Here is a 25,608-nt window from a genome sequence, read left to right as displayed (position 1 = left end):
TTTTCCTATTAAAAATTCTATAAAAAAATATATATTATGTGATAGTTTGTGTGTAAGCTTTTAATTCCAAATATGATATTTTATTATATGATAACGATGCCACGTAAGTAAATATACAGGACGTTAAACCAATCTTCTTCCTCTTCTCTCACAAATCAAATCAAACACATTTCTTCTTCGCCGGAGAAATTTGTCTGTTAAAGTTCTCTTTCTCCGGTAAAGAAGAAAAAATGTCTCCTACGATTAAAGCACCTCTCTTACCAAACCAAGAGCCTTCGTTATCATCATCGGAGAGCCATGGCTCATTCGCCGGAGCTGTGTTTAACATCTCAACGAGCATCGTCGGAGCTGGGATTATGTCGATTCCGGCTGCGTTTAAAGTTCTGGGTGTTATCCCATCTCTTTCGATAATCGTGATCATAGCTTGGCTCTCCAATGTATCAGCTGGGTTTTTGATGAAATCGACTCTCGTCGGAGAGTCAACGACTTACGCCGGCGTGATGAAGGATTCGTTTGGGAAACCTGGTGCCGTCGCTGTTACGATTGTTTCTATGGTTGTCACTTTTGGGTCTATGATTATTTTCTCCATTATCATTGGTAAAACAAAAATTGTAATTTTGGTCTTCAAAAAAAATTGAAACTTTTTAACAAACCCTAAAACCCTTTTGATTGAATTGATCCACAAGCGATATTGTTATCTCTCTCTCTCTCTGTCAGGTGATGTTCTATCGGGTAATGAAAAGGATGGGATTGTACATTTGGGTCTTCTTCAAGAATGGTTTGGTTCTCATTGGTGGAATACGAGGTTCTTTGGTTTGTTGTTCATCTTTGTCTTCCTCTTCTTTCCTTTAGTCTTATGCAGACGTGTAGGTACGTTTCTTTTTAACCAAGTCAAGTTTTTATGAGACCTCAAATGCGTATTGGTCTGATGATTTTGGTTTATTTTGTCTGTTGATTGTTTCTGTAGAGAGATTAGCATTAAGTTCTGCAATCTCGTTTCTGCTTGCGCTACTCTTTGTTGTCATAAGCTCGGTGTTAGCGATTGTAGCAATCGTTCAAGGGAAAACAAAGACTCCTAGACTCTTTCCAGACCTCAACGATGGTGGTTTATCGTTTTTCAGTCTCTTCACTGCTTCCCCTGTTATTGTTACAGCTTTCACATTTCATTTCAATGGTGAGTATCAAGAATTAAGAATTGACAACCAAGAACCTATCTTCCTTTTTCCTGATTCTGAAGTTATGATTTTGACAAAACATTATTGCAGTCCATCCAGTCGGATTTGAACTCAAAGATCCATTAGATGTGCTGTCAGCAACAAGGGTCTCTGTGATTCTGTGCGCTACAATCTACTCAGCTACTGGTCTTTTTTGTTACCTTCTATTTGGGGATTCCACCATGACAGATGTTCTAATGAACTTTGATCAGAGCACCAATTCTTCCATTGGTTCATTACTAAACGACATTGTTAGAGTCAGCTACGCCATTCACCTCATGCTTGTGTTTCCTCTACTCAACTTCTCTTTAAGAGCCAATCTCGATGAACTCCTGTTCCCTATGAAGCGTTCTTTGGTGGAAGACAACAAAAGATTCTTCGGACTCACGTTTCCATTACTGATATCTTGTTTCTTGGGTGCCATTGCGATACCAGACATTTGGTACTTCTTTCAGTTCTTAGGATCAACTTCTACAGTCACTATAGCATTCATCTTTCCAGCTGCTATTGTCCTAAGGTATATGCAACCCCTTCTTGATAAATCCCTCTTCTGTGATTCTGAATGAATCAAGTTTAAACCTTACCAGTTGTTTTGGTGTGTTTTGAAAACTGGCAGGAATGTGAATGGTTTCTCGACTTTAAGAGAGAAGATTGTAGCTTCAGTAATGCTTGTTCTTGCTGTTGCCACAAGTATCATCGCCATTTCGACAAATATATACACTTTCACAGCAACAGAAGAGATATGAAAAGGTTTCTGGACTGGAGTCCCTTTTCTTCATATTAAATTTGTTAAATGGTAGGGCTTGTGTACATTGTATACTACGTTTGTTTGATGAAACTATCATTGAACCAAGTAGTAGTGACACCAAATTTGCAAAACTGTAATGTGATGATATAAATCAAATTTCTTTTTCTTGCAAAGTCATAAGTGAGAAGACAAACAAAGCCTTGCTGAGCCTTATAATATTTTTAGTACCTTGTGCAGCCATTTCACAGCCTGCTCTAAACAAATTGATGCAGCCTCTTCGAAAATGGTCATCCTTATCAAAATCACGAAAACGAAAGATCACAAACCGTTTTGTTTTTATTATTACGGAGAACTAGTCTCTATGATTACATGTTTGTATAGAAAAAGGATAATTTTACAGACTATCCTATTCTGACGATGACATCCAATTCTCTCGCGTCTCGTCTCTCTGATGGCGAAGCACGAAGGCAGAACTTTTCAGATCGATATCACAATGCCAGGTTCGAAGCAAATTCTTCTACTTTAAGGCCTTTGATTATGAAATTCTAAGACCCAGGACCTATGTTTTGGGGGTTAAGTTAGGGGATTCACTTGATTTCGTTTCAGATTCGTTATGGCTTTGTTGAATGTGTGGCTTTTGTGTTATCACTTGAGTGATTGTGAATCGGTGTAGGAGTTGAGATTTTAGGGTTTATAGGTGTTTGATTTGTGTTGTGTTCGTAATCCATCTTTTTTTTTTTAATTGCAGAAGGTTATCCATTTGAGCCTCCAAAGATGCAATTTTGAGCCAAAGTTTGGTAAGAAGATGATGACTCTTGTTTCAATTTTGTTGTAAGGTCTTAGCCTCGAGCTTTGAGTCTGTGAAAGGAAGTGTCTTTAGCTGAAAAGCTGAACCAATGTTCTGTTGCATCTTTTAATAGACCTCAAAGCGTTCATGAGCTTGTCGTATGGACCAATTAGAGAATGATGCTAGTAGGTCCACTTTGATAATCAAAGTAAATAAGCTCTGAGAAGCTTTGTTAGTTATCTGTCATTTTCTTATTGAGATTGACAATATGTGTAAGAAAACTTAAATTGCTTGGTACTACAGAAGTTTATAGAGATTGAATCGTTGTTAATGCACAACTATTCATCTCTGTCATGGGGTAAATGTTTTGGTAGTATCATAGTTATTTTCTGATAATGTCCTATCTGTAGTATTCAATCTCTGGTAAAGTTGTTTTTAAGGGTCACTACTAATGTGGTTGTATGTTCATGCACTGTGTGCTAATTAAAGGTTTATCTTTGTTGATGATTCATGTTAATCAAACCCACATGCACCCAAATATTAGTAGTCAAAGCAGAGCAATATGCTTGGATGTCTTCAAAGACCAATGGAGTCCAGCTCTTGTTCTGAAGACAAGGCAGCTCTTACTCTCTGCACCTGAGACCTGAGCCCAAAGATCCTCAAGATTTTGCTACAGCTGAACAGGTTATTATTCTACCTCACATTCACACTCCTGATTATGAAGTAATGATTTTGACAAACATTATTGCAGTCCATCCAATCGGATTTGAACTGAAAGATCCATTAGATGTGCTGTCAGCAACAAGGGTCTCTGTGATTCTGTGTGCTACAATCTACTCAGCTACTGGTCTTTTCTGTTACCTTCTGTTTGGGGATTCCACCATGACAGATGTTTTAATAAACTTTGATCAAAGCACCAATTCTTCCATTGGTTCATTACTAAACGACATTGTTAGAGTCATTTACGCCATTCACCTCATGCTTGTGTTTCCTCTATTCAACTTCTCTTTAAGAGCCAACCTTGACGAACTCTTGTTCCCTATGAAGCTTTCTTTAATGGAAGACAACAAAAGATTCTTCGGACTCACTTTTCCATTACTGATATCTTGTTTCTTGGGTGCCATTGCTATACCAGACATTTGGTACTTCTTTCAGTTCCTAGGATCAACTTTTACAGTCTCTATAGCTTTCATCTTTCCAGCTGCTATTGTCTTAAGGTATATGCAATCCTTCTTGATTAATTCCTCTTCTGTAATTCCGAATGAATCAAGTTTAAGTCTTATCAGTTGTTTTGATGTGTTTTGAAAACTGGCAGGAATGTGAATGGTTTTTCGACTTTAAGAGACAAGATTGTAGCTTCAGTAATGCTTGTTCTTGCTGTTGCCACAAGTATCATCGCCATTTCAACAAATATATACACTTTCACAGCAAGAGAAAAGATATGAAAAGCTTTTAGGAGTCCCTTTTCTTCATGAATTTGTTAAATGGTAGGGCTTGTGTTGCATTTATTTTATCTCTATGTATAATAGGTTTTGTAAGAAGTGCATCTTGATAGCAACTTCAGGAAAAATGTCTGTATTTGGAAAAATAATAAATCAAAGAGACTAACTAAATATTTCTTCAATATTATTCCCCAGCTCATTGGATGATTATGTAATGACAAACACTCGATAATTCCTCAACTATATTTCTTGGAAAATCACATGCAACTCCTAAATTTATCTTTTTGTTCTTGAAAAAGATGTTTCCTTCACCTAGTCTCAGCTTTGTAGGTGCAAATGTAACTATTGCTTCATGAGCGATTAAATTTGTAGCAAAATCTATTGTTTTTCATTCATAAACTCAAAATTTGACAACATTTCAAACAACTTAATGTTAAAACACAAGATATATGAGTCGATTGAGACAGTATTTTGTTGTTGATTTCTACCAAAATCTTTTCTCAAACAAGCCGCAGATAGTGATCCTAAGACCTGCACAATTCATGATCATAGTAAGAACTCAGCATAATCTACTCTGTTTACTGTATGAGTCATTGCTGTAAAAACTAACCTTCTAATGTTCTTTGAGGGAACAAGTATTCCTCGCTTCTCGAGGCTCTTGAATCGATCTCTTGCAAGAGTGCAACATGCCTATCAAAATTAAGAGAACGACTATTTCAGTTTTTAGTCACTAAGAAATTTCACAAGGACCAAAAACGTTGGATTCTGGGAACAAAGAGTATACCTTCAGCTTACGAAGTGACCCAGTCATCTCTTCTGTCAAGAGGACTTGAACTGGTGGAGCCTCAAATCTTGAAACAAACAGTCAAAATTCAGAACTATAAAATATAATTTGATCAGAATGACCAAGAAAATGTATAGGTGTAAAGAAGGAATCAGTTTCATACTTGTACTTTCCCAAACGTGGAGGACGTATCTTTAGCACTTCCTGCTTAGCGACGACCCGTCGTAAATGTTTATTCTGTTTATCCTCATCTTCTCGGGCTATTTCTTTTAAGATATTTGGTAAACTACAATGCAGAAACAGAAAAGAAAACTAGTTAAAACAAGATTTTGTGTAGGTGTGATTTTACAAGTAATCAGAGACATCATCAAGATATATTAAAATCGCAAAATACCTGTCAATTTCCTTTGAGATCTGCTTTTTAGCCTTTTCCTTTGTCTCTTTTTTAAGCAGAGCCTTATGCCTACATCGCTTATTTAATTCCACGCGGGTAACCCTCTTTGTTTTTCTTGCGAAACTGCAGTACAAGAATTTCAAACACATGAGAATCCAACTCTTTGCTGATGGAGTAAGTAAACAGAATCTAATACTGTCTACCAAGAATCAGAGAGCTTCTTACTTGTTGCCAGCCTCAGACACTTCATTCTCAACGTCTTCTTCATCATCTTCATCTTCACCATCACCAAGACTTTTATCCACTCCAAGAAAGTACCTCTGAGATAGTAAATACAACAGCCGTATGGATTAAACTATCAAATACAATGCTCATCTTTCCATTAATTAAAATTGATTACAAAACAAGCAAAAGACTCACCTCATCTTCACTGACGTCATCTCCATCAATAGTCAAAGGTACAGGTGCAGGCCCTAACTCAGTTTTGTAAACTTTCTGCATTTCTTGAGCAACAGCTTCAGCCAACATATCCTGCAATACAAAGAAATGAATGCAACATTCACACACAAGAACTAGGATGATAAAACAAGCTCGCTCAGATCTGTAGAACTTAGTTAATAATGAATAAAATTACCTGGTGACTTTCAGTTGTAGGGTTGTATGAGCATCCTGGATGTTCAATTTCTACTGCTGGAATAATTGAAGGTTTTTTGAAAATCTGTACAACAGAAAAAATTTCTAAACAACTGAGTAACTGTCTCAAACAAACCAACTTCTCCATTACAGAAACAACAGAAGCTAACAACTTCAATTAGAGGAGACACATTACCTTTCTAGGATTGGTCTCATGTTCTCCTGCAAGTATATGTTTCGAAACGGAAATGTTAAATCATGACATGGAAAAAAGTTATGATTAAGAAGCAGCTAGAAAGTAAACATTAACTAAACAGACCTTTATTATCATCACCCCACAAGTCTACCATTACAGAATCATCACCAACATTCTGAAAAGAAAGACAAAACATCATATGAAATAAGCTCTCCAGAACAATGTAGAGACGAACAACAAAAATCTTATAAATCTAGAAAATCATATCATCAAAAAAAAAAAAAAAACTCACCTTTTGAACTTGTTTAGGTGTTTTATCTTCTGTAACGATTGTTGCCTTTTTACTTTTCTTCAACTTTGGCTTAGAAGATGGCACTAACTGGACAAATGGGTTCTTCTTCATAATACTGTCATAACGGAGCACTCTCTCTCTACGTTTCTCAATCTTTCTCTTCACCGGAAGGTCTAATATGCAAAAAAAAAAATCAAATTCACGAACATAAAAAAAAATACTCTTTTTTTACTTTCTGAAATATCAATCCCATCCATGAACACTCTCATAACTCACATCAAATCTAATCAAGCAGCTAAAAAGGCATATTTCATTACTACTTCAGCTGAGATATGAGACTCAAACTAAACCCTAAAATATAAAGGGAAAAGGAACAAACCATGGGATTTATCGACGTGGAAGAGGTCCTCGCTGGGAGCAGCGGAGAGATTGCCGCCGGAGAGAGCATCTTTGGTAGACTTCTCAAAGAAATCTTCAATATCCTCAGTGCTTATGTTAGCCCTCCATGCTTTTTTCCCTTTCCTTGAAGTTTTCGCCTTCTTCCCCATTTTTTTTCCTTTCTCTGTGTGTGTGTCTCTCTCTACCGGCGGCGCGAAGGTAAAACGAAAGAGGAAAAGGGAAAGGAGATGGTTGCAGAAGAGGAGGACACTAGGGGTAAAGTAAGTAGGGCTTACTGATATACTTTATGGGCCTTATGTAGCTCCATTTCCCTCTAATGGGCCCATATCATCCTTTTGATTTTTCTTTTTTTTTTCCTCTTTAATTTTTTCTACACAAAGAAATTTAGGTTAATTAAAATAACCAAACAAAAATTGTTTCACTATAATTATCGCCGTGCTAGAGCACGGGTTAAAAGTCTTTTTATTTATACTATAATTTTATAATAAAATATAATCCTAAAGATCAAGATTAATGTTAGGACTTTAAAAACTTTTTAAATCAATCATATAAATTATATTTTATTCTAAAATTATAATATAAATAAAAAGAATTTCAACCCGTGCTCTAGCACGAATCATAATCTAGCATTAATTAAGGTTTAATTTTTAATTTCTGAATACGATCACGAAAATCACGATTAATCTTGTTAAATTAGCGAGATTTAATTCTTTTTTTATGATTGAGAATATATTTTTATCCCTTTAATAACTTTTTTATTGATATGTTTTATCAATAAAATTTGTGGAAAATAAATTGGTAATATTGTGATTCTAGATATTTGAAACCATATACGTGATCTTCAGAAAATAAAGTTTGAAATATCCATGAACTATCAATTTGGAATAACCCATTTAAGATTTTCGGTTACAATTAAGGTTTTATTTGTTACAATTAATATATAGATTAATTTATAATTTATATATAACCTATTTGTAACCATTTATTAAAATTATAAAGTCTACTAAAACAATGTTAATGTTGTAGACTTGCGTTTTATTATAAAGGGGATAACCTTTGTACTCTACTACTTTGCCCCAACGAATTAAACATATGACCATCCCACCAACCAATTCTTTAGATATTTGGTTCATTTGATCCCATTTTCCCCAAAGAAAACAGTTTAAGATGTTATTTCTGGAAATAAATTTGAAACAGATATGCATTATCAGTCTAATTAATTATATATAATTTATGGTATATTTTGTAATTGACTTACTTAACATCTCCTACATAATATTCCGTTTATTGTTTTTATTCTTTGTAATTAAGATTATCTCCTACGATCTTCCGTGCACACCTAACATATTGTAACAAATTAATACAATTTTTTTATAACCCATTTATAACTTACTATTAAAATTATATAGCCTACAAATTTGAAGTCGTGTACTTCTGTTTTATTAAATAGGGGATGCTTTTGTTTGCTATAGATTGATTAGATATTTAAAAGAAATCTAGCAGGTAACTAAAAAATATGTGAGAGAATTAACGAAACCAAAAATTATAAGTTTCATGGTTATAATTATTCCATTATTAATACATCAATCAACTTCTTTCGCATAGGTATCATGATGATATTACCGTCCGAAAAAATACATAGAAATTGACTTATTAAAGTCTTTGTGCTTTTTTATCAAGGAAATTGCTTTTTTCAAGTAACATCATGAATATTTTTAATCTGTGCATTCATATGAATATAACTCTCGGATAATAATACCTTCAAAATTATTCTGCAATTTGATTTGACTTATATTATAACTTTTTTTTTGTCTTCTATACTAACTTTTTTCTGAACATTATACGGTTATCAAATGGGCATGATTAATTGTAACACATATATTGTGCTATCAAAAATAGAAGTCATTAATTTCAAAGAGTAATTAATTAGGCAGTCGTACGTTATGTAACCTGTCTTCCAAGAAAAAAAAAAAAATGCATGGTTTGTGAAAAAAAGGATGAAATCAGTTCGTAAAGAGTAGATTAAATTGGCGTCACGGAACATCGGACACCTGATTCCAGTTTAATAAAATAAACAAGAGCATATATATATGTTTTGTTTAACGTGTGGTGTTATCACTTCTTCTCTCCCATTTTTGTGGGCTTCCAACAAATAAGTTTTGATACAAATCTTGGTTACAATTAGTTTATAATTAGGCATGCACACGTCACGCGTTATTTATATGTAAAGCATATGTAGTCAAAAACTTAATGATAAACGCGTTTTTTAAAAAAAAATTGTCTACACTATTCTGATATATATTTATTTGAGGATGTAAATGATTGAGCAATGTCTATTATTTGATCAAAATACTATACAAATATCGAAAATAAAAGATTTGTTTTAAAAATCAGAAAAAATGAGTGATGTTTGATAGCACAAAGCCGCCCCCGTGACCTAATTCTCATTTGATTCTTTTGTCACATTCAAGAGGAGAGTGGGGTAGATCAAATTGCTAAACCCTGACTACAACATATTATTGTAAATTCTTCTTAAGATATGTTCAATTTTATTTTGTCCTTTTGGTCTCATCTAAATCCCACGTATGGTCCATCCAATATGTTATATCTTGGAGTTTAATTAATGAGTCGTCCTTAACATTGATGTGCCAACATAGAGATGATACAACGACTACGAGAGATAAATATATGCATTATAATGTCACGCTAGACACTTTTTAATCAGACATGAGAAATACAATTTACAGCGTAAACTGATTAGCCTATACTCTTTTAACATTATTGACACCAAAAGAAAGAAAACTCTTTTATTATCATAGTTTTATTAGATCACTGATTTAGTTTCCAGTTGTTCAAAAACCTAAGACTCTGTGTTTCAAATATATCATTAAATTGGTATGATAACAAAATGGATATTTTGTTTCGGTTTGTCAAAAAAAAGAAAGGATATTTTGTTTCGGTATACGAAATTTTTTTTTACAAAAAAAATTAAAAACAAAAATTTATTCTTAATCTTTGATAACTATGTTTAAATTTATTCCTAATCCACAATAACTTTTAAAGTTTTTATAGATTTATAGAATATAAATTTATACGTCCAACTTATACCATTATTTATGAAACACTATAGTTATTATCAGCTCAAGCAAAATATATTCTATAAATTTTTGGCACATCAATGTTGAGTCGTCCTTAACATTATTTATGAAATATCTTTTGCTTGAGCTGATAATAACTATAGTGTTTCATAAATAATGGTATAAGTTGGACGTATAAATTTTACAAGTACAATCAGAAGCCTTTTCCTAATACGTAGGAAATAAACCAATGATCGTTTTGCAAGTGGAACTACTGAGTACTGACTATGAATATTGGATATCATTAATTTCGTTTATAACATGATTTTATGTGCGTATTGTAAAACCAAAATGATACTAACATCAATTTGTCTCGGGCAAGAAAATATAATTCATATGGGGGAGAAGACAAAAGAGATATAGCTGTCACAAACACGAGACTCTTTTACAAATTTTATTTTTTAAAATATATATTTACATAATGACATAAATAAATAGATAATATGATAGGAAAATACTTGTCTTTCTAAGATGATCATATCTAAGCCAAAACTTTTAGAAGCGAAACGATGACAAGGCAACTCTTTGTAGCCATTAGATTTCAGATGTAGATAGCGACTCCTTTCTATAAATATGCATATAGTGTACGTAACTCATATTATTTCACATATATTTTGATTTCCAGTCAAAAAAAATTTATAACATTGAAAACTAATAGTATTATCACGGTTTGCGAACATGTATAATCCAACTACATTATGTATAGCCGGCGGTGAAGATAAAGTTTATAAATTATATTATTATATAGCATCTATAGTTTAATTTTTAATTTTAGAAAGAAAAACTAAATCTTACATGAGAAAAATCTTTTATATGTGCATATATCGACTTTTATATATCATGTACAACATTCTATAAAATGTATAAACCGAGCAACAATACGTATAGACTCCACTATGCATATATTATCTAGATACAGTATGCATGTATTACCTCTCAACTACGTCATGTGTTAACTAGTTACACTGTGTATAAGATGTAAATGTACAGAAAACCATATAACACGAATAAATTGATCTTTCTAACTACACTTGACTTATATGTAGCTTAATTTCGTCGACTTGGTTCATAACGGTAGACTTATCCGTAGAAATATCATTTTTGAAACAAAATATTTTGTTTGAAAAAGCTGTTAAATAGTTTATCATAGATACTTACTCAGATTATTCTTTATCTTCAACTGCAAGAGATATTAACATTTTAAACTACACACACATATATATATATATATATATATATGTGTGTGTGTGTGTGTGTGGAAATTTGGATTAGGATTAGATGAGTATTGTTGATTGACACTCAACAATGGTTGTGATTTTTTTTTTTTTTTTTGGCAAGTTTACAGTTATAGGTTAAGCTCTTTTGTAAAACCTCACTTTCATGTTAATAATATTCACATTCCTATAGAAACAAATTGGATTTGGAACGATGATGATGTGGTGTCGCGATCCGGTCCAAGTCAGTCAACAACAATCATCAATTGTGATTATGACTAATTTATCAAATTTATATTAGTGATCAGTTGTGCTTTAGAACGATGAAATCATTAAATATGTCTAAAGAAATATTTAATATAATGTATGATTAACGCTAAATGGCTTGTTATTATGACAGCATACATAATTTAATCGTTACTATGAGAAGCGGAGGAGTACTCAAAACTCTACCATTCGATATTATATATATATATATATATCGCAATATATGATGGAACCATACACATGGATCATAATAGTGTAGACGAGAGGCGGAGAAAATCAAGGGGTTTGCACCAAACCCTAAAATAAAGAAGAAAAAGAAACAGAGCGTATAGGAGGAAGATGAGGAGAGGAAATAGTAAAATGTCCAAATGAATGAAGCTATAGACGTAAAAGAAAAAGGTTTTGATGAAGCAACGGGACTTGTGTGTAGAGTGTTGTTTTGTTGTGATGATTAATTGGCACACATGTGAATTGGTGGGTACGTTTGTTTGTCCGTCTCCTATATAGACAATGTTCTACATCTTATACCATTGCTAATATATCCAAACTTATATACGTACATGTATCTATACGCAGCTTACATATACGGACAACATCGTATAATTATACATAAGGATGCTGCGCGCGAGTAACTTGATAGATGTGTTTTTTAGATTGATCCATCAAATCATTCTATATGTAATGTGAAGGGAAATGGTTAGGCATCAACCTTTATAAGATATATGTGTTTGAAAGATGTGACTTAACATTGGTGTTTGTTCAAAAATAGGATTTGTATTATTGTTAATGCATACATGCACATGTATACGCGGTGCATACGGCATGCAAATACATTTATCTAATGTATATAGACAGAGAAAGAAAGAGAGAGCGAGATAGAGAGGACAAGGAGAGAGATGAGGAATAGGTGAAGAGAGAGGAGGATATATGTGTGGGTATTTGTTCATAAAGATCCCCGTGAGGAGTGTTTGGAGGCATTCCAAAATCACAACTAACATTCTTTTGTTTGCTTTTATCCTCACCTTCACTTCTTTCGATGCTCCCAAAATTTTTATTTTTGATTTCTTTTAATATGCATTTCACAAATATTAATTATTCCCCCCATATATCACGAGCTCATCATTCCCTTTCTCGTCCCATTTTATTTTTACTTTCACTATCTATTCAATTATCCTATTATAACATTATTCAAGTGGCGCATATATATATAACCGCAACCTAGTCATCACAAGTTCAAATGATTTGTTCTTGTTGTTGCAATGATCATAACGAATTGGTAGTAATTAATTTATGGTACTTGCATGTCTTTTATTTCGCCATTGAATATAATTAAATTCCATGAAAATAAGAGATGGTGATGCTAATTTATGCAATTCAATTTAGATATGTACATATATATAGAGTGATTTAAATTACTTTGGTTTAGAATTTATAGTTGAATGACTAGCTTAGCTATATGTATTTTTTCAAAAAATATTACTATATATACATACATAATAGAGTCCTTTTTGTGATCGACATATATTTTTTTACATGATTTTTTAGAAATATATTAGTATTCCCTATACACATCCATAGCGAAGTCCTTTTCATGATCGACATTAGGGGTGTCAAACGGGCCTAAAGCCCGCGGGCATAGCCCATTAAGAAGCAATGTGGAGCGGGTATGGGCTTAGTAATTGAAGCCCATTTTTTTGCGGGCATAACGGGCGGACCCGTTTGGTCGGCGGGGTCAAGCGGTCTTGCCCGTCGCGGTTTGCGGGCATAGCGGACTGTGGTTTCTGGTTTCGATCAACAATTCAACGCGATAAGCCGATAACAGGTTTGAATGGGTTGGGCAAATCCAACATCCTCGATTCAATCTGTTTCGTTCTGGGTATCACTAATCTCCAGCAGGTTGGAGCTGATAATCTGTTTCGCTCTGTTACATTTGACAATTCCGAGAGAAACAGGAGTCCTCTCGGCTACGAGGAGCACCCGGAGATTACTGTCACTAGACAAGTATGTTCTTTGTTTCTCATTTCCTTCTACTTATCGTTGAGATATCAATTCATGGGTTTGTCAAAATTTGAGACTTTAACTTGGAATTGTAAATCTTTTTTTTGCCAAAGAGCATGTCTTGTTTTAGTTAGGATTACAGTTGGCTTCAAACTACTAGTTTTGCCATTTCAGAAGAAAGTGAAGCTGCTAAAAGATGAAAGGCTGTGCAAACAAGAGGTTAAGATTTTATATCATAGACAGTACTATCAATCTTTGAGGCTTTCTTCGTTTGAGAGGTTCGGATTTTTTTTGTTTGTCTTATCTCTTGTTAAATTCTTCGTTTGCTTGATTGGGATTTTCAGTTAAATCGGATTAATTCTCTCTCTCTCACCAGGCACAGCGGAAGAAGAAAGACCCTAATTTTTTATATTTGGATTTGTATCGATGGCTTCGTTGCTGGCTCGCAAGTCCTTCAATGCTCTCCGAGCTCGACATCTCGTATGAATCTCGTTCGCTCTTTAATTTATTTTTGTTCATTTAATGTCGATTGTGTTCCTAGAAATGCGGTGTTTGTGCTTCGTTGTTTGATATTTGTTCCACTCTGCATCGTTGTTCACTAATCTGATCTCAGGTTCAACATATCCAACTTCAAACTTGTATTTCATGCAAGTTTGGAAGATCAACAATTGGTTGATATCGAATTCACAGAATCAAGATGAAGTCATTAGAAGTATGATTGTTCCAATGAGAGAAAGGTTTAATAAGTATTGGGAAGAGGTTAGTGATGTCTTTGCAATGACTACAGTGTTTGATCCAAGGTTGAAACTAACACTGGTCAATTATTGTTTTGAAAAGAACGATAAGGGTTCTGCTGAGATAAAGATTAAACATTTGCGTGGTAAGCTTGCTACTCTTTTTGAATCTTATGAAAATAAGTCCATTTTCACATCATCTTCTACAGAGACACGTGAAACTAATCATCAAACTGATGAGAATGAAGGAAAAAAATGGAGTTTTGGCAACTATGATGTAAGTATTCAAATTCTCACTCTCTTAGGCTATGAAAACTAATTCTCAGTTTTGGTTTGAATTACAGTTCATGTCTTGAATACTTATGTTTGGTTACGTTTAGTTACGTTTAATTTTAGTTACGTTTGGTTAGTTTCAGTTTGAATTACAGTTCATGTCTTGAATACTTACGTTTGGTTACGTTTGGTTACGTTTAGTTAGTTTCAGTTCATGTCGTTTAGTTATGTTTGGTTACATTTAATTAGTTTGAGTTCATGTCTAATTTTAGTTAGTTTCAGTTCATGTTACGTTTAGTACGTTACGTTTAGTTAGTTTCAGTTCATGTCTAATTTTAGTTACGTTTCAGTTCATCTTACGATTTAGTTAGTTTCAGTTCATGTCTAATTTTAGTTACGTTTCAGTTCATGTTACGTTTAGTTAGTTAGTTACGTTTAGTTAGTTTCGGTTTTTGTTAATTTTAGTTACGTTTGGTTACATTTAGTTAGGTACAGTTCATGTCTTGTTAATTTTTTTTGTTTGAATACTGAGATTAGTTTTAAATATTTGCAGGATTTTATTAATTTCCGCAAACAAACTGTTGTTACTAGTGGAAAGTCTTCTTTGGAAATGTATCTAGATGATCCGGCGATAGACATGATAGAGTATGAGAGTTTGGATATTTTAAAATATTGGAAAGATAACTCTCAGCGGTATGGAGAACTAGCGTCAATGGCTTGCGACCTCCTTAGTATACCAATCACAACAGTAGCATCTGAATCTTCTTTTAGTATTGGAGCTCGAGTTTTGAACAAGTACAGAAGCCGTCTTCTCCCAAAGAATGTTCAAGCACTAATATGCTGCCGCAATTGGTTAAAAGGTTTTGAAGCCTATGAAAATGGTAAGAAAACAATTTTCACAATTTGGTATTGATTGTGTAACTTTTAAGTGATATAAATTTATCTTGACCTTCTTCTATTACTTTGCCATATGTAGAGGAGGATGAAGAATTTGATGAAGATGAGACATTCCCTTCTTTCCAATCCATTGTTGATGATGAAGCTTGATTTGGCTGAAGAGACATCTAGACCTTGAGATTTATGTTTTCAGCTTTCCATTTCATTTTAATATTTTGGTTTAATGTTTCAGTTTAATACTTTGGTTAAATACCTTGAGATTAATACTATGGTTTAATACTTTCAGTTTACTATTTATTTGATTTAAATTTCAGTTTAAACATTTTCATTTGTTGTTTATGGTTCTACTTGTTTTCCTATGTTGATGTTAATCCGTTGAAGGAGTCTGAATGTTCTAGGACATCACATTATTCAAATGCATAGTTGTTACATAGTAGTGTTTTGAGGCTCTGTTGCATATTAATGGTGAAAAAAACGACATAAAACATACAACATTCTCTCTCCCCACTCAGCCTTCGACGTGAAGGCCTCTGCCTCTCCCCTATATAATAAAAGTTAATAATTCAATAACAAATCACTGGAACAATGCTTATTCTATTAGTTATACCATCGTTATTTGACATAGCTAGCACATCAAAAACACAAATCACTGGAACAATGCTTATTCTATTAGTTATACCATCGTTATTTGACATAGCTAGCACATCAAAAACACGAGCCCCGTTCCACCGTATTACTTTCCCTCCGGCTGCTTCTATCCTAGCCGCTTCATCATCTCTATCCGGCTACACATAAATAGCTATAAGAACATTGTATGGTGAGTGTACTATAGTCTTACACCAACCAAAACCTCTTTGCTCCGTATTGTTTTGACACCAGCGGTGATGTTCTTGAGAATAAGAGATATCTTAATAATGCCCGCGGGCATGCCCGTTAGTCCGCAAAGGTATGCGGAGCGGGCTTGGGCATTGATACATCGCCCGCCGCCCGTGGCGGACATGCCCGCAGCAGATCACTGAAAATACGGGACCGTCACGGTCGGCCCGTTCGGGCGCGGGCATGCCCGTTTGACACCCCTAATCGACATATACTTTTTTACATGACTTTGAAGAGTACATCATATCAATATTATCATAGAAATGGAGTTTTGTAATCATATATATATGTTTTATCGGTTTCCAAAATTTAAAGCTGGCGATAGTTGTTATCAATTATCGTGATTTTCCTTGGAGGCGTTAGAATAGTATTTAGACAAGAGAAGAAACTAAAATCACATCAATAAATTCAAAGTAAATAATTTAAAGCGTATTTCATTACAGTGAGAGTTTACCATCAATACACATCGACTATAAAAACATAGTGACTAATTTACAATATTCAAGTTGGTAGGTAAAAGGTATAGACACGTATACGTATATTTATACGTAAATTTATATGATAGAAATATTGTATAAATATAAGATAATATAATCATATAAGAAAACAAAAATAAAAATTGGATCGAATATTAAATAGAATATCGTCTATTGAGACATAGAGGCAAGCAAGTAATTCACGAGATACAAATCGGAGTTGTCCGTATATTATATTTTGTAGCGATCAAGAGAGACTAAGGCAGACATGTGAGAGGGGAGAGTATCCTATAAACAATTTTAATCTAAGATCTCTGCTTTCTCCCTCTCATATATATATATTTACACATAGTTCCTCTATATATTTACAAACGATCGATATCGAGAAAGCTCTATACGAAAGAAGATGCTAATGAAAGCTTAGAAGAAGAATGGTTTCGAGAGAACAGAAGAGAGGTTCTTTGCAAGAGAAGTTTCAGTTGCTTCGTTCGATCACTAATTCCCATGCTGTAATTATCACATCACCCTCCCTCTCTTTTTTTTTTTTTTATTTTGTCCGACGGAGATAAACGCAATCATATGTATACGTATATAAATCCTATTATTAACACACACATGCGCGTGCATACACACAATCTTAATCGATCTATATATAGCTTTGTGTGTTTTTTTTTCACTCAATCACAATTTCGTCCCTTTGGATCATTTTTATTTGAATCCCTTTTGATATTTCAAGTTTGGCTTTTTATTTATTTATTTGGCTAATCACTTGATCCTTTTCTAATCATATATAGAAGAACGTATGTTATTGCAAACAGGATATACATATTGGCCAACTTATGAATTGAGATGGATTATTCTCTTTTAATTTTCTGGTACATCTATAATTCTAGCGTTGTTGTATATACTACTAATATGTGTGCGGGCACACGTGTTTTGATGACAGGAAAACGATACATCGATCATAATGGATGCATCAAAATATATCCAAACGCTTAAGCAGAAAGTCGAAAGATTCAACGAAGGCCCTACTGCAGAGCAATCTTCAAGCGAGCCCACGGATCCAGCGACACCAATGGTAAACAATCACAAACATACAGATATAATGTTTCCTTTGGATCCGTTATGTACTTAAGTACGTACGTATGTGAGACAGCGTGAGAGATTTATTAAGATTGGGCTTTTTTTTTATAGGTAACAGTGGAAACCCTAGAAAAAGGTTTTATGATAAATATACTCTCAGGGAAGAATCAGCCAGGAATGCTTGTTTCGGTATTAGAAGCCTTTGAGGATATTGGGCTTAACGTTCTTGAAGCTAGGGTTTCATGTACCGACTCCTTTAGCTTGCATGCCATGGGAGTCGAGGTAATTAATCTAATCACCACACCTCATATATATCCGTATATATTTACTCTATATCGTAGTTAATTAAAATGATTTGCGAATATATGGTTTGGACAATGTTTATATGAAGTTCTTGATACAAAAGAGATTCGGGTTTGTCCAAAAAAAAAAAAAAAAAAGAGTGTTGATTCGGCAATGGCGTGTCATCATATGAATTTACGAAACTTTATGTGTGTATTCACTTACTTTATTACATACACTGAAAATTAATGCCTGTGATTTTGCTGTTTGAAATTTTCAGAATATTATAAAATAAAGTGGGCAATCTCAACACACACACGCACACGCATACAAAAAATAAAAACATGTGTTGTCTATGTCGATATGTGTGTGTTGGCATGAATAATAATATATTTAATGATTACATCACTGTTAATAATAAAAATGTAGAATGAAGAAGGAGAAAATATGGATGCTGAAGCAGTGAAACAGGCAGTGACAGATGCAATGAGGAGCTGGCTGGGGTGAAAGCAATGATCCACAGATCTAGATTGACCCACTTTTTTTTTTTACCTTTATTTATTTCTTATTATACAAAATATAATAACACAACTTCTATAGTATTTCTGCTTCTTCTTTTTCTTTCATTTTTTTCTTTCTTTTATGTCCATCTTGTAGCCCTAAAAAGGGTTAGTGAAGAAAAATCAATGGTATGTTTCTGTATATTTCACATATATATGCAATTGAAAATAGTACGTATTTCTGTAGTCACCTAACTGATACATATCTACTGAGACTTACCAATTTGTTCATACAGTATTAGAAGATTAGATATCATTTAGAGAAAACGCTCAGCATTGTTTCTGTATTCAGTAGACTTCAAAGTTTATTATTATTTTGGATTTGGTCAGATGATGATATTAATTAGAGAAGTTATTTTGGTACAACAGAAGAAGACAAGCATTTTTTCGTTCACGTGACCAAAATAACTCCAGAAAACCTGGAAAGTAAAACATACAAATACACATCCATTCTACACATTCGATCCACGAGTAGTTAATTAATCACGTACGATTAACTATTAAGTTTGATATTTTGATTTACATAGAATAAGATGATTAACAAGACAACTCATTTCTTTTCAGGGGAACAAAATTAGGGCTAGGGTGATCAATTCTAGCGAACTGTTTTAAATTTTAAATTTCAAACCGAATGAATCGTAAATTTTGATAAAATACTTTTTAATACAAGAAGAAAATATATCAAACGAAAAGAAAACAAAAAAAAAAATTTGAAAATATGTTTCGATCAAAAACTGATTCCGAAATGAAGATATTAATTCCAAATTTGGGAGCGGGGTGGGGGATAGGATATATCGGTTTGGTCCCCTGCTTTAAGCAATACATCGACTAAAATTTGCCCTTTCCAGCCTTTTCGCAAGTGAATGAATGAATTCCTTCTTGTTTGCACAAGTCATCCACTGACCACTAGCTATAACAGAGTAAAGGTGAATCACTTCTCTGTACTTGAAAGTTGAAATACACCAAAATCTGAAAACATTGTTCTTCTTTTTTTTTGAAAAACGCAAACTTTAGTAATTTATAACATTTTGTTATTATTTTTTTTTAATGAATTAAGACGATTTATTTAAAATATTATTTGAAAAGCCTGTATCCGAAAATAAAAATGTGAAACCCTTTTTTATATATACCATTAAAAAACTAAAATCAAAATCTTCGATTACAAAAAAAGAAAATTAAGAAAGCAATACCTGCTCTGTGGTATTGAAAAAAAAACCACAGTTCATCTTCAGGCGACGCTCGTCGTTCGAGCCATGGAAACACCAAACCTGCTGCTGGCTCGTCGCTTTCACTTATAACCCTCTCTTCGTTATCCTCTTTCCCTCTCTCGCGCGCATCATTCTCCCTCGTGGTGTTCTCCTTCGCCGTCGTTGACAGAATCCAGTGGCGAGATCTTTAATCGTGTGAAGTTAGGGGAGACTCGACATGAAATCAAAATCTGGATTGACTTATAAGATGTACGTAGTAAAAAAAAGAAAGATAAGACATACGCAGAGCTTGGCTTGAGAAGAGAACTACAAAAAAAGAAGACAAAGCTAAATTCTTTTGTTATGGGTTTTGAAGAAGAAGAGAGAATGAGTTTATAAGAGTTCTTCCGATATTTCAGAGTTTAAGCAAAGCAAAGCTTCTTCAAATTGTAAGTAGAGAATTTGTTAGGAAAGTTTCGATTGTTTCCTTTTTTATTTTGTTTTTGTTTCCAACGAGGTTTTCCTTTTTACATATTTTGGCTGCAAAAAAAATGGAAACTTATCACATATATGGAGCAAATAATTTTACCTCTCTGTTCCTCTCTTATGTCAAAAGGAGATTTTATTATGTGTGAAGAGGAACTAAGAGAGATATTATGCAAATGCCTCTCTGTTTACATATTTTGGACACATACCTCTCTGTTTACATATGTTGGACACAAATTGGTAAAATATGGAATTATGGATATAATGCAGATGGTGCATGCTATCAGCAGATTCGATATTGTGACGATTATGTCAAACTACTCAATTGAAAATGATAACACCGTTTATCAAAAAGAGTTGAAACAACAAAAAGAGGTAACAATATGGTTCTTTTAGCAGGAACGACCACAGTAACCACAGGTTCTTTTGCTACTAAGCCGAGTTATAGAAGCCTTCATTATCTCCACGGCAAGAGTTGGGTAGTTGACCACAAACAGCTTGAACTCCTCACCACTAGCAATCGTACTCATGTTGGTTATAATTTTAGTGAAGGCGGCATCATTGAGGGCTTTGTCAAAAGGGATTTGGGCGAGCTCAAGGATGCTAAGAGCATTTGATGGACTCAAAGATGATATAAGCTCGTTTCTGCATAGGTCTCTTAGATGTGGAATCTCATATTTGTCGGCTGCAAGAAAGAGTGACCGAACATGTTTCTTGAGACTTTCAGAAGAAATGGAGCCATCGACGCTGTAGATGAACTCTACTAAAGCTATGACTTCTTCGTGTTTCATCTCCGAGAGAGTGACTGTCTCAACCAGCTTAGCTGAAGCCTTGAACTCATCTGATTCCAGTATCTTCTTGAACACCTCTGATCTTGCTACCTATTCAATATTCCATTCAATATATGATTTAAGAAAAAAAAAAAAAAAAAAAAACAACCCAAGTAAGACACTCATAAAAACATTGCTACACTATAAGCATTTCTATAACTTTTCCCTAATTAAATTGGATGATGATAAAATAAAAAGAGAAGAGGACAAGTAGGAAATACCAAGAAAAGCTTGTGGGCAAAGATAGCACTCTCATCACTGTCTCCTGCCTTGAGACGTACATCAGCTTGCCATTGTTCACTCAATAGTTTCTTAAATCCACCTACGAATATATCTTTGTTGCTCTTTGTTGCCATCACAAACCAAATATATAAAACCTGAATGTGATTTGGTCGATGTTAGAGGGATCTATTAGACTTAATTTATATAACTTAACTCATGAGATTGAGAATTGAGAAACGTTCGAGTAACAACTAACAAGAATAATTATCGAGGAGAACGTTACCGGGGTATTCGAGAAATACTCTTGACGCTGGACCAAATTAATACTAACTCCCAAGTGCTAATAGAAATATGAACGACTGATCGATTTTAACCGGAACTGATACAGCTTCGGTTACACGGCGCCGGCGGAGATGGGCTCTTCCACGCGGCAGATATATAAGAGGCGGGTTCGATTAGTCGTGAAAGCAAAGCTTTTTACTTTTTAGGGTTTGCTTTGATGGTGCGTTTCTATATCTTTTATTTTTTGAGTAACAATATTTACTATCTTACAATATAAAATATGAGTACATATATTTTCGTAAAATAAAAATATAATAACACAAAAAAAAAAAACATTGTATTAAAACTGCGAAAAAATATTTATTGAAAATAGACACAAGTAGTATATAAAAACAAACCCCATAATAAACCAATAGAGTTAAAACCAGTCCACAATTCATTTAACTGAGTTACGTCAACAACTTAGTACACAAAACAGAGTTATTTATGTCTACAACTTGTAGGCAAAACAGAGGAGGAACGAGAGAGATTGGAATTTGATCGGTTACTTCCGAATGATCATTGGGATGCGCCTTCTGGTTCCTCAAACCCCACCTTCCTATTGGTGTAAAGTATCGATTTAAAATTTTCTCATGAGATATTCTACTAGTAATAGACCGTAAAATGGGTTCAGATTGTTTAACTAGTGTGGTATGTGAGTTTTGTCCCCATAAAATCTTAACTTTAGCTACACAGTTTAACTTTGATATTTCAGTGCATCTATCCATGAGAAGTAATGTCGAACAGCTAAGAACTTACCTCATAGATGGTAATTGACTTAAGCTACAACTTTACTCTTCTCGTTGCTTGTTATGTCTCTGCAAAGGATATAACAGTAAGCAACATGGAAGTAATCAATCACCCACATGGAATATATATGAAGCAAAGATGTGAGTGGAGAAGTTGGTATCTAAATTACACTCAATAACAAAAGGTAAACCACTTAATTCCAATGCCTAGAAGATAATAGTGTTAGGGTCTATGCTTATTGTGCACGACGAAAATAATAACAGTGGAATCGATTGTTAGTGGCTTGAGGAAGAGAAGCCTTCATAATCTCCACTGTAAGATTTGGATGATTGACGACAAACAACTTGAACTCATCAGAGTTAGCAATCACGTTTAAATCGGTTATGATACTACCCAAGGCAAAATTGGAGAGGGTAAAGTCAAAAGGGATTTGGGAGAGCTCAAAGATGCTAAGAGCGTTTGATGAATTCAAAGAAGATATTAGCTCGGTTCTGCATAGGTCACGTAGATGAGGTATATCATATTTATCTGCTGCAAGATACAGTGGCCGAGCATGTTTCTTGAGACTGGCAGAAGAGAAAGAGCCGTCAACGCTGTAGATGAAATCAACTAAAGCCTCAACTTCTTCATGTTTCATCTCAGGGAGAGTGATTGTCTCTACTACCTTAGGCGAACCCTTGATCCCGTCTGGTTCCAGCATCCTCTTAAACACCTCTGACCTTGCTGCCTATTATTGCAATAAGATTAAAAATGGAAAGGCATTATTTAACACAAAGAGAGAAGAGAAGGGGTGTTACTGTTACCAGAACAAGTTTGTGGGCGGGGATAGTAGCATCATCACTGTCTCCAGCCTTGAGCTGAACATCGGATTGCCACTGTTCTGTCAATAGTTTCCTAAATCCATCCAAGAAACCATCTTTGTTGCTCGCTTTTTCCATTGCAAAACCAAAACCTGACTGTGGAGGTAAATCAATTGGAAACGATGTTAAACAATAGCATATACCAAAACAAGTTTTTACAAACGAAGCTCAGATAAAAAAAATTCCAAGAGCGAGCAAAGAGACATGTATGTTTAAAGACATTCAAAGTAAAGTAACCAACACAAACTTATCGACATGCGTAATTTGAATCGAAATCTACCAGAAGAAGAAGAAGACCACTCTTTTTTATACAAGTTAGTAACTGCTATAAGAATTGAGAAACGTTTTCTAGTACCACAGAACAATCGAGGAGGAGAAAGTTTAAGAGCGAGAACTACCAATATTCAAACAATCAAAGCAATAAAACAATGGTTTCTCTAAACACTCTTATGATTAATAGAAAATATGTTTACAAGTTTGTTCTAAACAATCTTCTATTCAAAAAAGTTAGTTTGATCACATACCTATCTTAGAAATTTCTCAAGAAACCTCAAGCCTTCTCTAGGTTCTTAGCTTTTTAAGCTAAAAGTTAATTGTTAGGTAATTTTTCTCTTGTTTGACCGTCTTAGCACACTATTTATAGAACAAGGGTCTACGCTATACAACAAGAAAACTAACTATTCTATTTCTAATAGGAATCAGACAATTTCCAATTTCCTTTTTCTTTATGGATTAGGAAATTTTCCTTGTTCCACACGTTTACGTTTCTTCTTCAGAAAGTTATTGCGGAATTAGAGAAACTCTCTCGACGCTCGGCAAAATAGAGGATTCGACGGACTGAATGATCAATTCCACCGGAGACGAGCTTCTCTGTCACGAGGCAGTGACAAACCCACTTGAGGTGGGAGTGAAAAAGACCTAATTCTTTAATTTTGGGAACATAAACAAACAGATTCTATCTGTTCTGATAAAAAAAATCCACTTTATGATTCTCTCTCGGTATAACTAAACCGATGAATGGTGGTAAAATTGTTCTCACCCATTTTTCAAACTTGATGGTTTTTAACTTTTACCAAAAATAAATTACTTCCTTATGGATTTGTTGTATATCAGTAAAGATTTTTTTTTTTAATTTTTTTTTTTTTTTTTTAAATATGGGTTAAATATTTTTCTAAAAGAAAAAAAATGTAAACTGCAAAACAAAGCTATATATTAAAACTGTGGAATTTAACTTCTTGTGTCTTGTTCGGTTTCTGAAAAGGATCTAACGGTAACATAAATGAATGATTAACTCATGAAAGTGTAATCACATTCACACCCATTGAATTTGTTTGAAGCAAAGATGTGAGTGGTGATATTGGTAAAATTGAAAATATTGTGAGTGTTTAAACGAGCTAAAATCTCATAACACCCTTTCTATCAAAACAAATTCTCAAAACTCCCTCAATGGTAAAAGGATAATATTACCCTTAATGAAGATTGTTTTAGGTTAAATATAATTAAATAAGTAATTGTTCAACGAAAAACACAGTAGCTTAGTGGTTGTGAGCTCCATGTGCACGCGCGCGCCCAGGGTTCGAATCACACTATGCGCGGTACAACTGGTACAACTAGGGAATATATGGTACAATTATGCGAGGTGCAACTGGTACAACTATGGTGCAACTGGTACAACTAGGGGATATATGGTACAACTATACAAGGTGCAACTAGGAGATATATGGTACAACTATTCTTTAAAAATTGTTAGAGGGGTAGTTTCGTCCTTTCGTTAAAAAAAGGGGTAGTGAGATTAAGTGGGGGTAATGCAGAGATGAATTTCTGGTATAAGGACACTAGAGATGAATTCTCGTGTTTAAACTAAAGTATGAGCATTTCATAATATTCCTTAATGGTTTCGAAAGTTGTGACAGGGGGATTAAAACCATTTATGAGCAGCTCAGGAAAAAGCAAAGTGCAGGAAGCTCTACAGCTATAGATTGAGATTGATTTAAGCTGGCAGAAAAAAGGAGGTAACATCTAGTGGCGGCATATACACTATAGTAACTAGATCTCACTATAGTAACCATCTTTTTTTTTTTTTTGTTGAGTCATTTGACATTCAAATGAATCATTTGGATGAAGCTGTTGAATAGATCATTTGAATGAAAATGCTAACTAGTGAAACAAACAGGGCCTTAATGGTTTTTAACTTTTACCAAAAACAAATTACTTCTTTAAGGATTTGTTGTATATCAGTAAAGAAAATTTTAGATTTTTTTTTTTT

The 25,608-nt window shown here is 34.0% G+C and overlaps 6 protein-coding genes, 1 long non-coding RNA gene and 1 pseudogene across 14 annotated transcripts; 5 read left to right on the top strand and 3 right to left on the bottom strand.

Moving 5' to 3' along the window:
* Positions 1–50: 50 nt before the first annotated feature.
* On the top strand, positions 51–2,135 carry LOC104785364 (amino acid transporter AVT6D). Its single transcript, XM_010510563.3, has 5 exons — positions 51–597; positions 718–870; positions 968–1,174; positions 1,266–1,731; positions 1,831–2,135. The coding sequence occupies exons 1-5, from the start codon at positions 231–233 to the stop codon at positions 1,958–1,960; spliced, it is 1,323 nt and encodes a 440-aa protein (XP_010508865.1). The 5' UTR covers positions 51–230; the 3' UTR covers positions 1,961–2,135.
* A 3-nt stretch (positions 2,136–2,138) lies between these two features.
* Positions 2,139–4,378, top strand: LOC104785362 (amino acid transporter AVT6D-like). Of its 4 annotated transcripts, none has more exons than XR_015558215.1 (5): positions 2,139–2,462; positions 2,711–2,759; positions 3,294–3,433; positions 3,501–3,966; positions 4,065–4,378. XR_015558215.1 is itself a non-coding variant. In XM_087451987.1 (4 exons), the coding sequence occupies exons 3-4, from the start codon at positions 3,476–3,478 to the stop codon at positions 4,192–4,194; spliced, it is 621 nt and encodes a 206-aa protein (XP_087308113.1). In that variant the 5' UTR covers positions 2,139–2,462; positions 2,711–2,759; positions 3,294–3,475; the 3' UTR covers positions 4,195–4,378. The 4 variants fall into 4 exon arrangements, 2 of the variants coding, with proteins under 2 accessions (XP_087308113.1, XP_019101231.1); XR_015558216.1 differs by having other exon boundaries at positions 2,214–2,462; positions 3,297–3,433; XM_087451987.1 differs by having other exon boundaries at positions 3,294–3,966.
* Positions 4,379–4,556: 178 nt separating this feature from the next.
* LOC104785363 (ribosome biogenesis protein NOP53) lies at positions 4,557–7,151 on the bottom strand. The gene is made up of 12 exons (XM_010510562.3): positions 6,870–7,151; positions 6,491–6,663; positions 6,322–6,373; positions 6,199–6,224; positions 6,004–6,087; positions 5,790–5,900; positions 5,595–5,689; positions 5,370–5,492; positions 5,139–5,261; positions 4,976–5,042; positions 4,802–4,881; positions 4,557–4,722 (listed from the first exon to the last, which is right to left on the bottom strand). Exons 1-12 carry the CDS (start codon positions 7,036–7,038, stop codon positions 4,716–4,718), a joined length of 1,110 nt encoding a protein of 369 aa, XP_010508864.2. The 5' UTR covers positions 7,039–7,151; the 3' UTR covers positions 4,557–4,715.
* Positions 7,152–13,115: 5,964 nt separating this feature from the next.
* On the top strand, positions 13,116–13,685 carry LOC147943250 (uncharacterized). The gene is made up of 2 exons (XR_015598398.1): positions 13,116–13,508; positions 13,619–13,685. It is a non-coding gene; the product is annotated as an uncharacterized LOC147943250 (long non-coding RNA).
* A 422-nt stretch (positions 13,686–14,107) lies between these two features.
* LOC147943249 (zinc finger BED domain-containing protein DAYSLEEPER-like) lies at positions 14,108–15,731 on the top strand. 2 transcript variants are annotated; one of them, XM_087451986.1, is made up of 4 exons: positions 14,254–14,385; positions 14,488–14,516; positions 15,066–15,393; positions 15,489–15,731. In XM_087451986.1, the coding sequence occupies exons 1-4, from the start codon at positions 14,283–14,285 to the stop codon at positions 15,557–15,559; spliced, it is 531 nt and encodes a 176-aa protein (XP_087308112.1). In that variant the 5' UTR covers positions 14,254–14,282; the 3' UTR covers positions 15,560–15,731. The 2 variants fall into 2 exon arrangements, with proteins under 2 accessions (XP_087308111.1, XP_087308112.1); XM_087451985.1 differs by having other exon boundaries at positions 14,108–14,516.
* Positions 15,732–16,906: 1,175 nt separating this feature from the next.
* Positions 16,907–18,876, top strand: LOC104785361 (transcription factor bHLH93-like; annotated as a pseudogene). Its single transcript, XR_015558214.1, has 4 exons — positions 16,907–17,270; positions 17,708–17,839; positions 17,956–18,126; positions 18,556–18,876. The product of XR_015558214.1 is annotated as a transcription factor bHLH93-like (transcript).
* Positions 18,877–20,684: 1,808 nt separating this feature from the next.
* Positions 20,685–21,858, bottom strand: LOC104788846 (putative BTB/POZ domain-containing protein At2g40450). 2 transcript variants are annotated; one of them, XM_087451983.1, is made up of 3 exons: positions 21,695–21,858; positions 21,411–21,566; positions 20,685–21,240 (listed from the first exon to the last, which is right to left on the bottom strand). In XM_087451983.1, exons 2-3 carry the CDS (start codon positions 21,543–21,545, stop codon positions 20,752–20,754), a joined length of 624 nt encoding a protein of 207 aa, XP_087308109.1. In that variant the 5' UTR covers positions 21,546–21,566; positions 21,695–21,858; the 3' UTR covers positions 20,685–20,751. The 2 variants fall into 2 exon arrangements, with proteins under 2 accessions (XP_087308109.1, XP_019100731.1); XM_019245186.2 differs by lacking the exon at positions 21,695–21,858 and having other exon boundaries at positions 21,411–21,651.
* Positions 21,859–22,028: 170 nt separating this feature from the next.
* LOC104785360 (putative BTB/POZ domain-containing protein At2g40450) lies at positions 22,029–23,944 on the bottom strand. 2 transcript variants are annotated; one of them, XR_015558213.1, is made up of 4 exons: positions 23,867–23,944; positions 23,286–23,438; positions 22,492–23,209; positions 22,029–22,291 (listed from the first exon to the last, which is right to left on the bottom strand). XR_015558213.1 is itself a non-coding variant. In XM_010510557.2 (3 exons), the coding sequence occupies exons 2-3, from the start codon at positions 23,418–23,420 to the stop codon at positions 22,718–22,720; spliced, it is 627 nt and encodes a 208-aa protein (XP_010508859.1). In that variant the 5' UTR covers positions 23,421–23,438; positions 23,867–23,944; the 3' UTR covers positions 22,029–22,717. The 2 variants fall into 2 exon arrangements, 1 of the variants encoding a protein (XP_010508859.1); XM_010510557.2 differs by having other exon boundaries at positions 22,029–23,209.
* Between the last annotated feature and the right edge of the window lie 1,664 nt (positions 23,945–25,608).

Source organism: Camelina sativa, chromosome 5 (assembly GCF_030686135.1).
Source record: "Camelina sativa cultivar CO46 ecotype springtype chromosome 5, ASM3068613v1".
NCBI lineage: Eukaryota > Viridiplantae > Streptophyta > Magnoliopsida > Brassicales > Brassicaceae > Camelina > Camelina sativa.
Note: the sequence above shows the minus strand (reverse complement) of the source record. Positions and strands in the feature narration are given on the sequence as shown.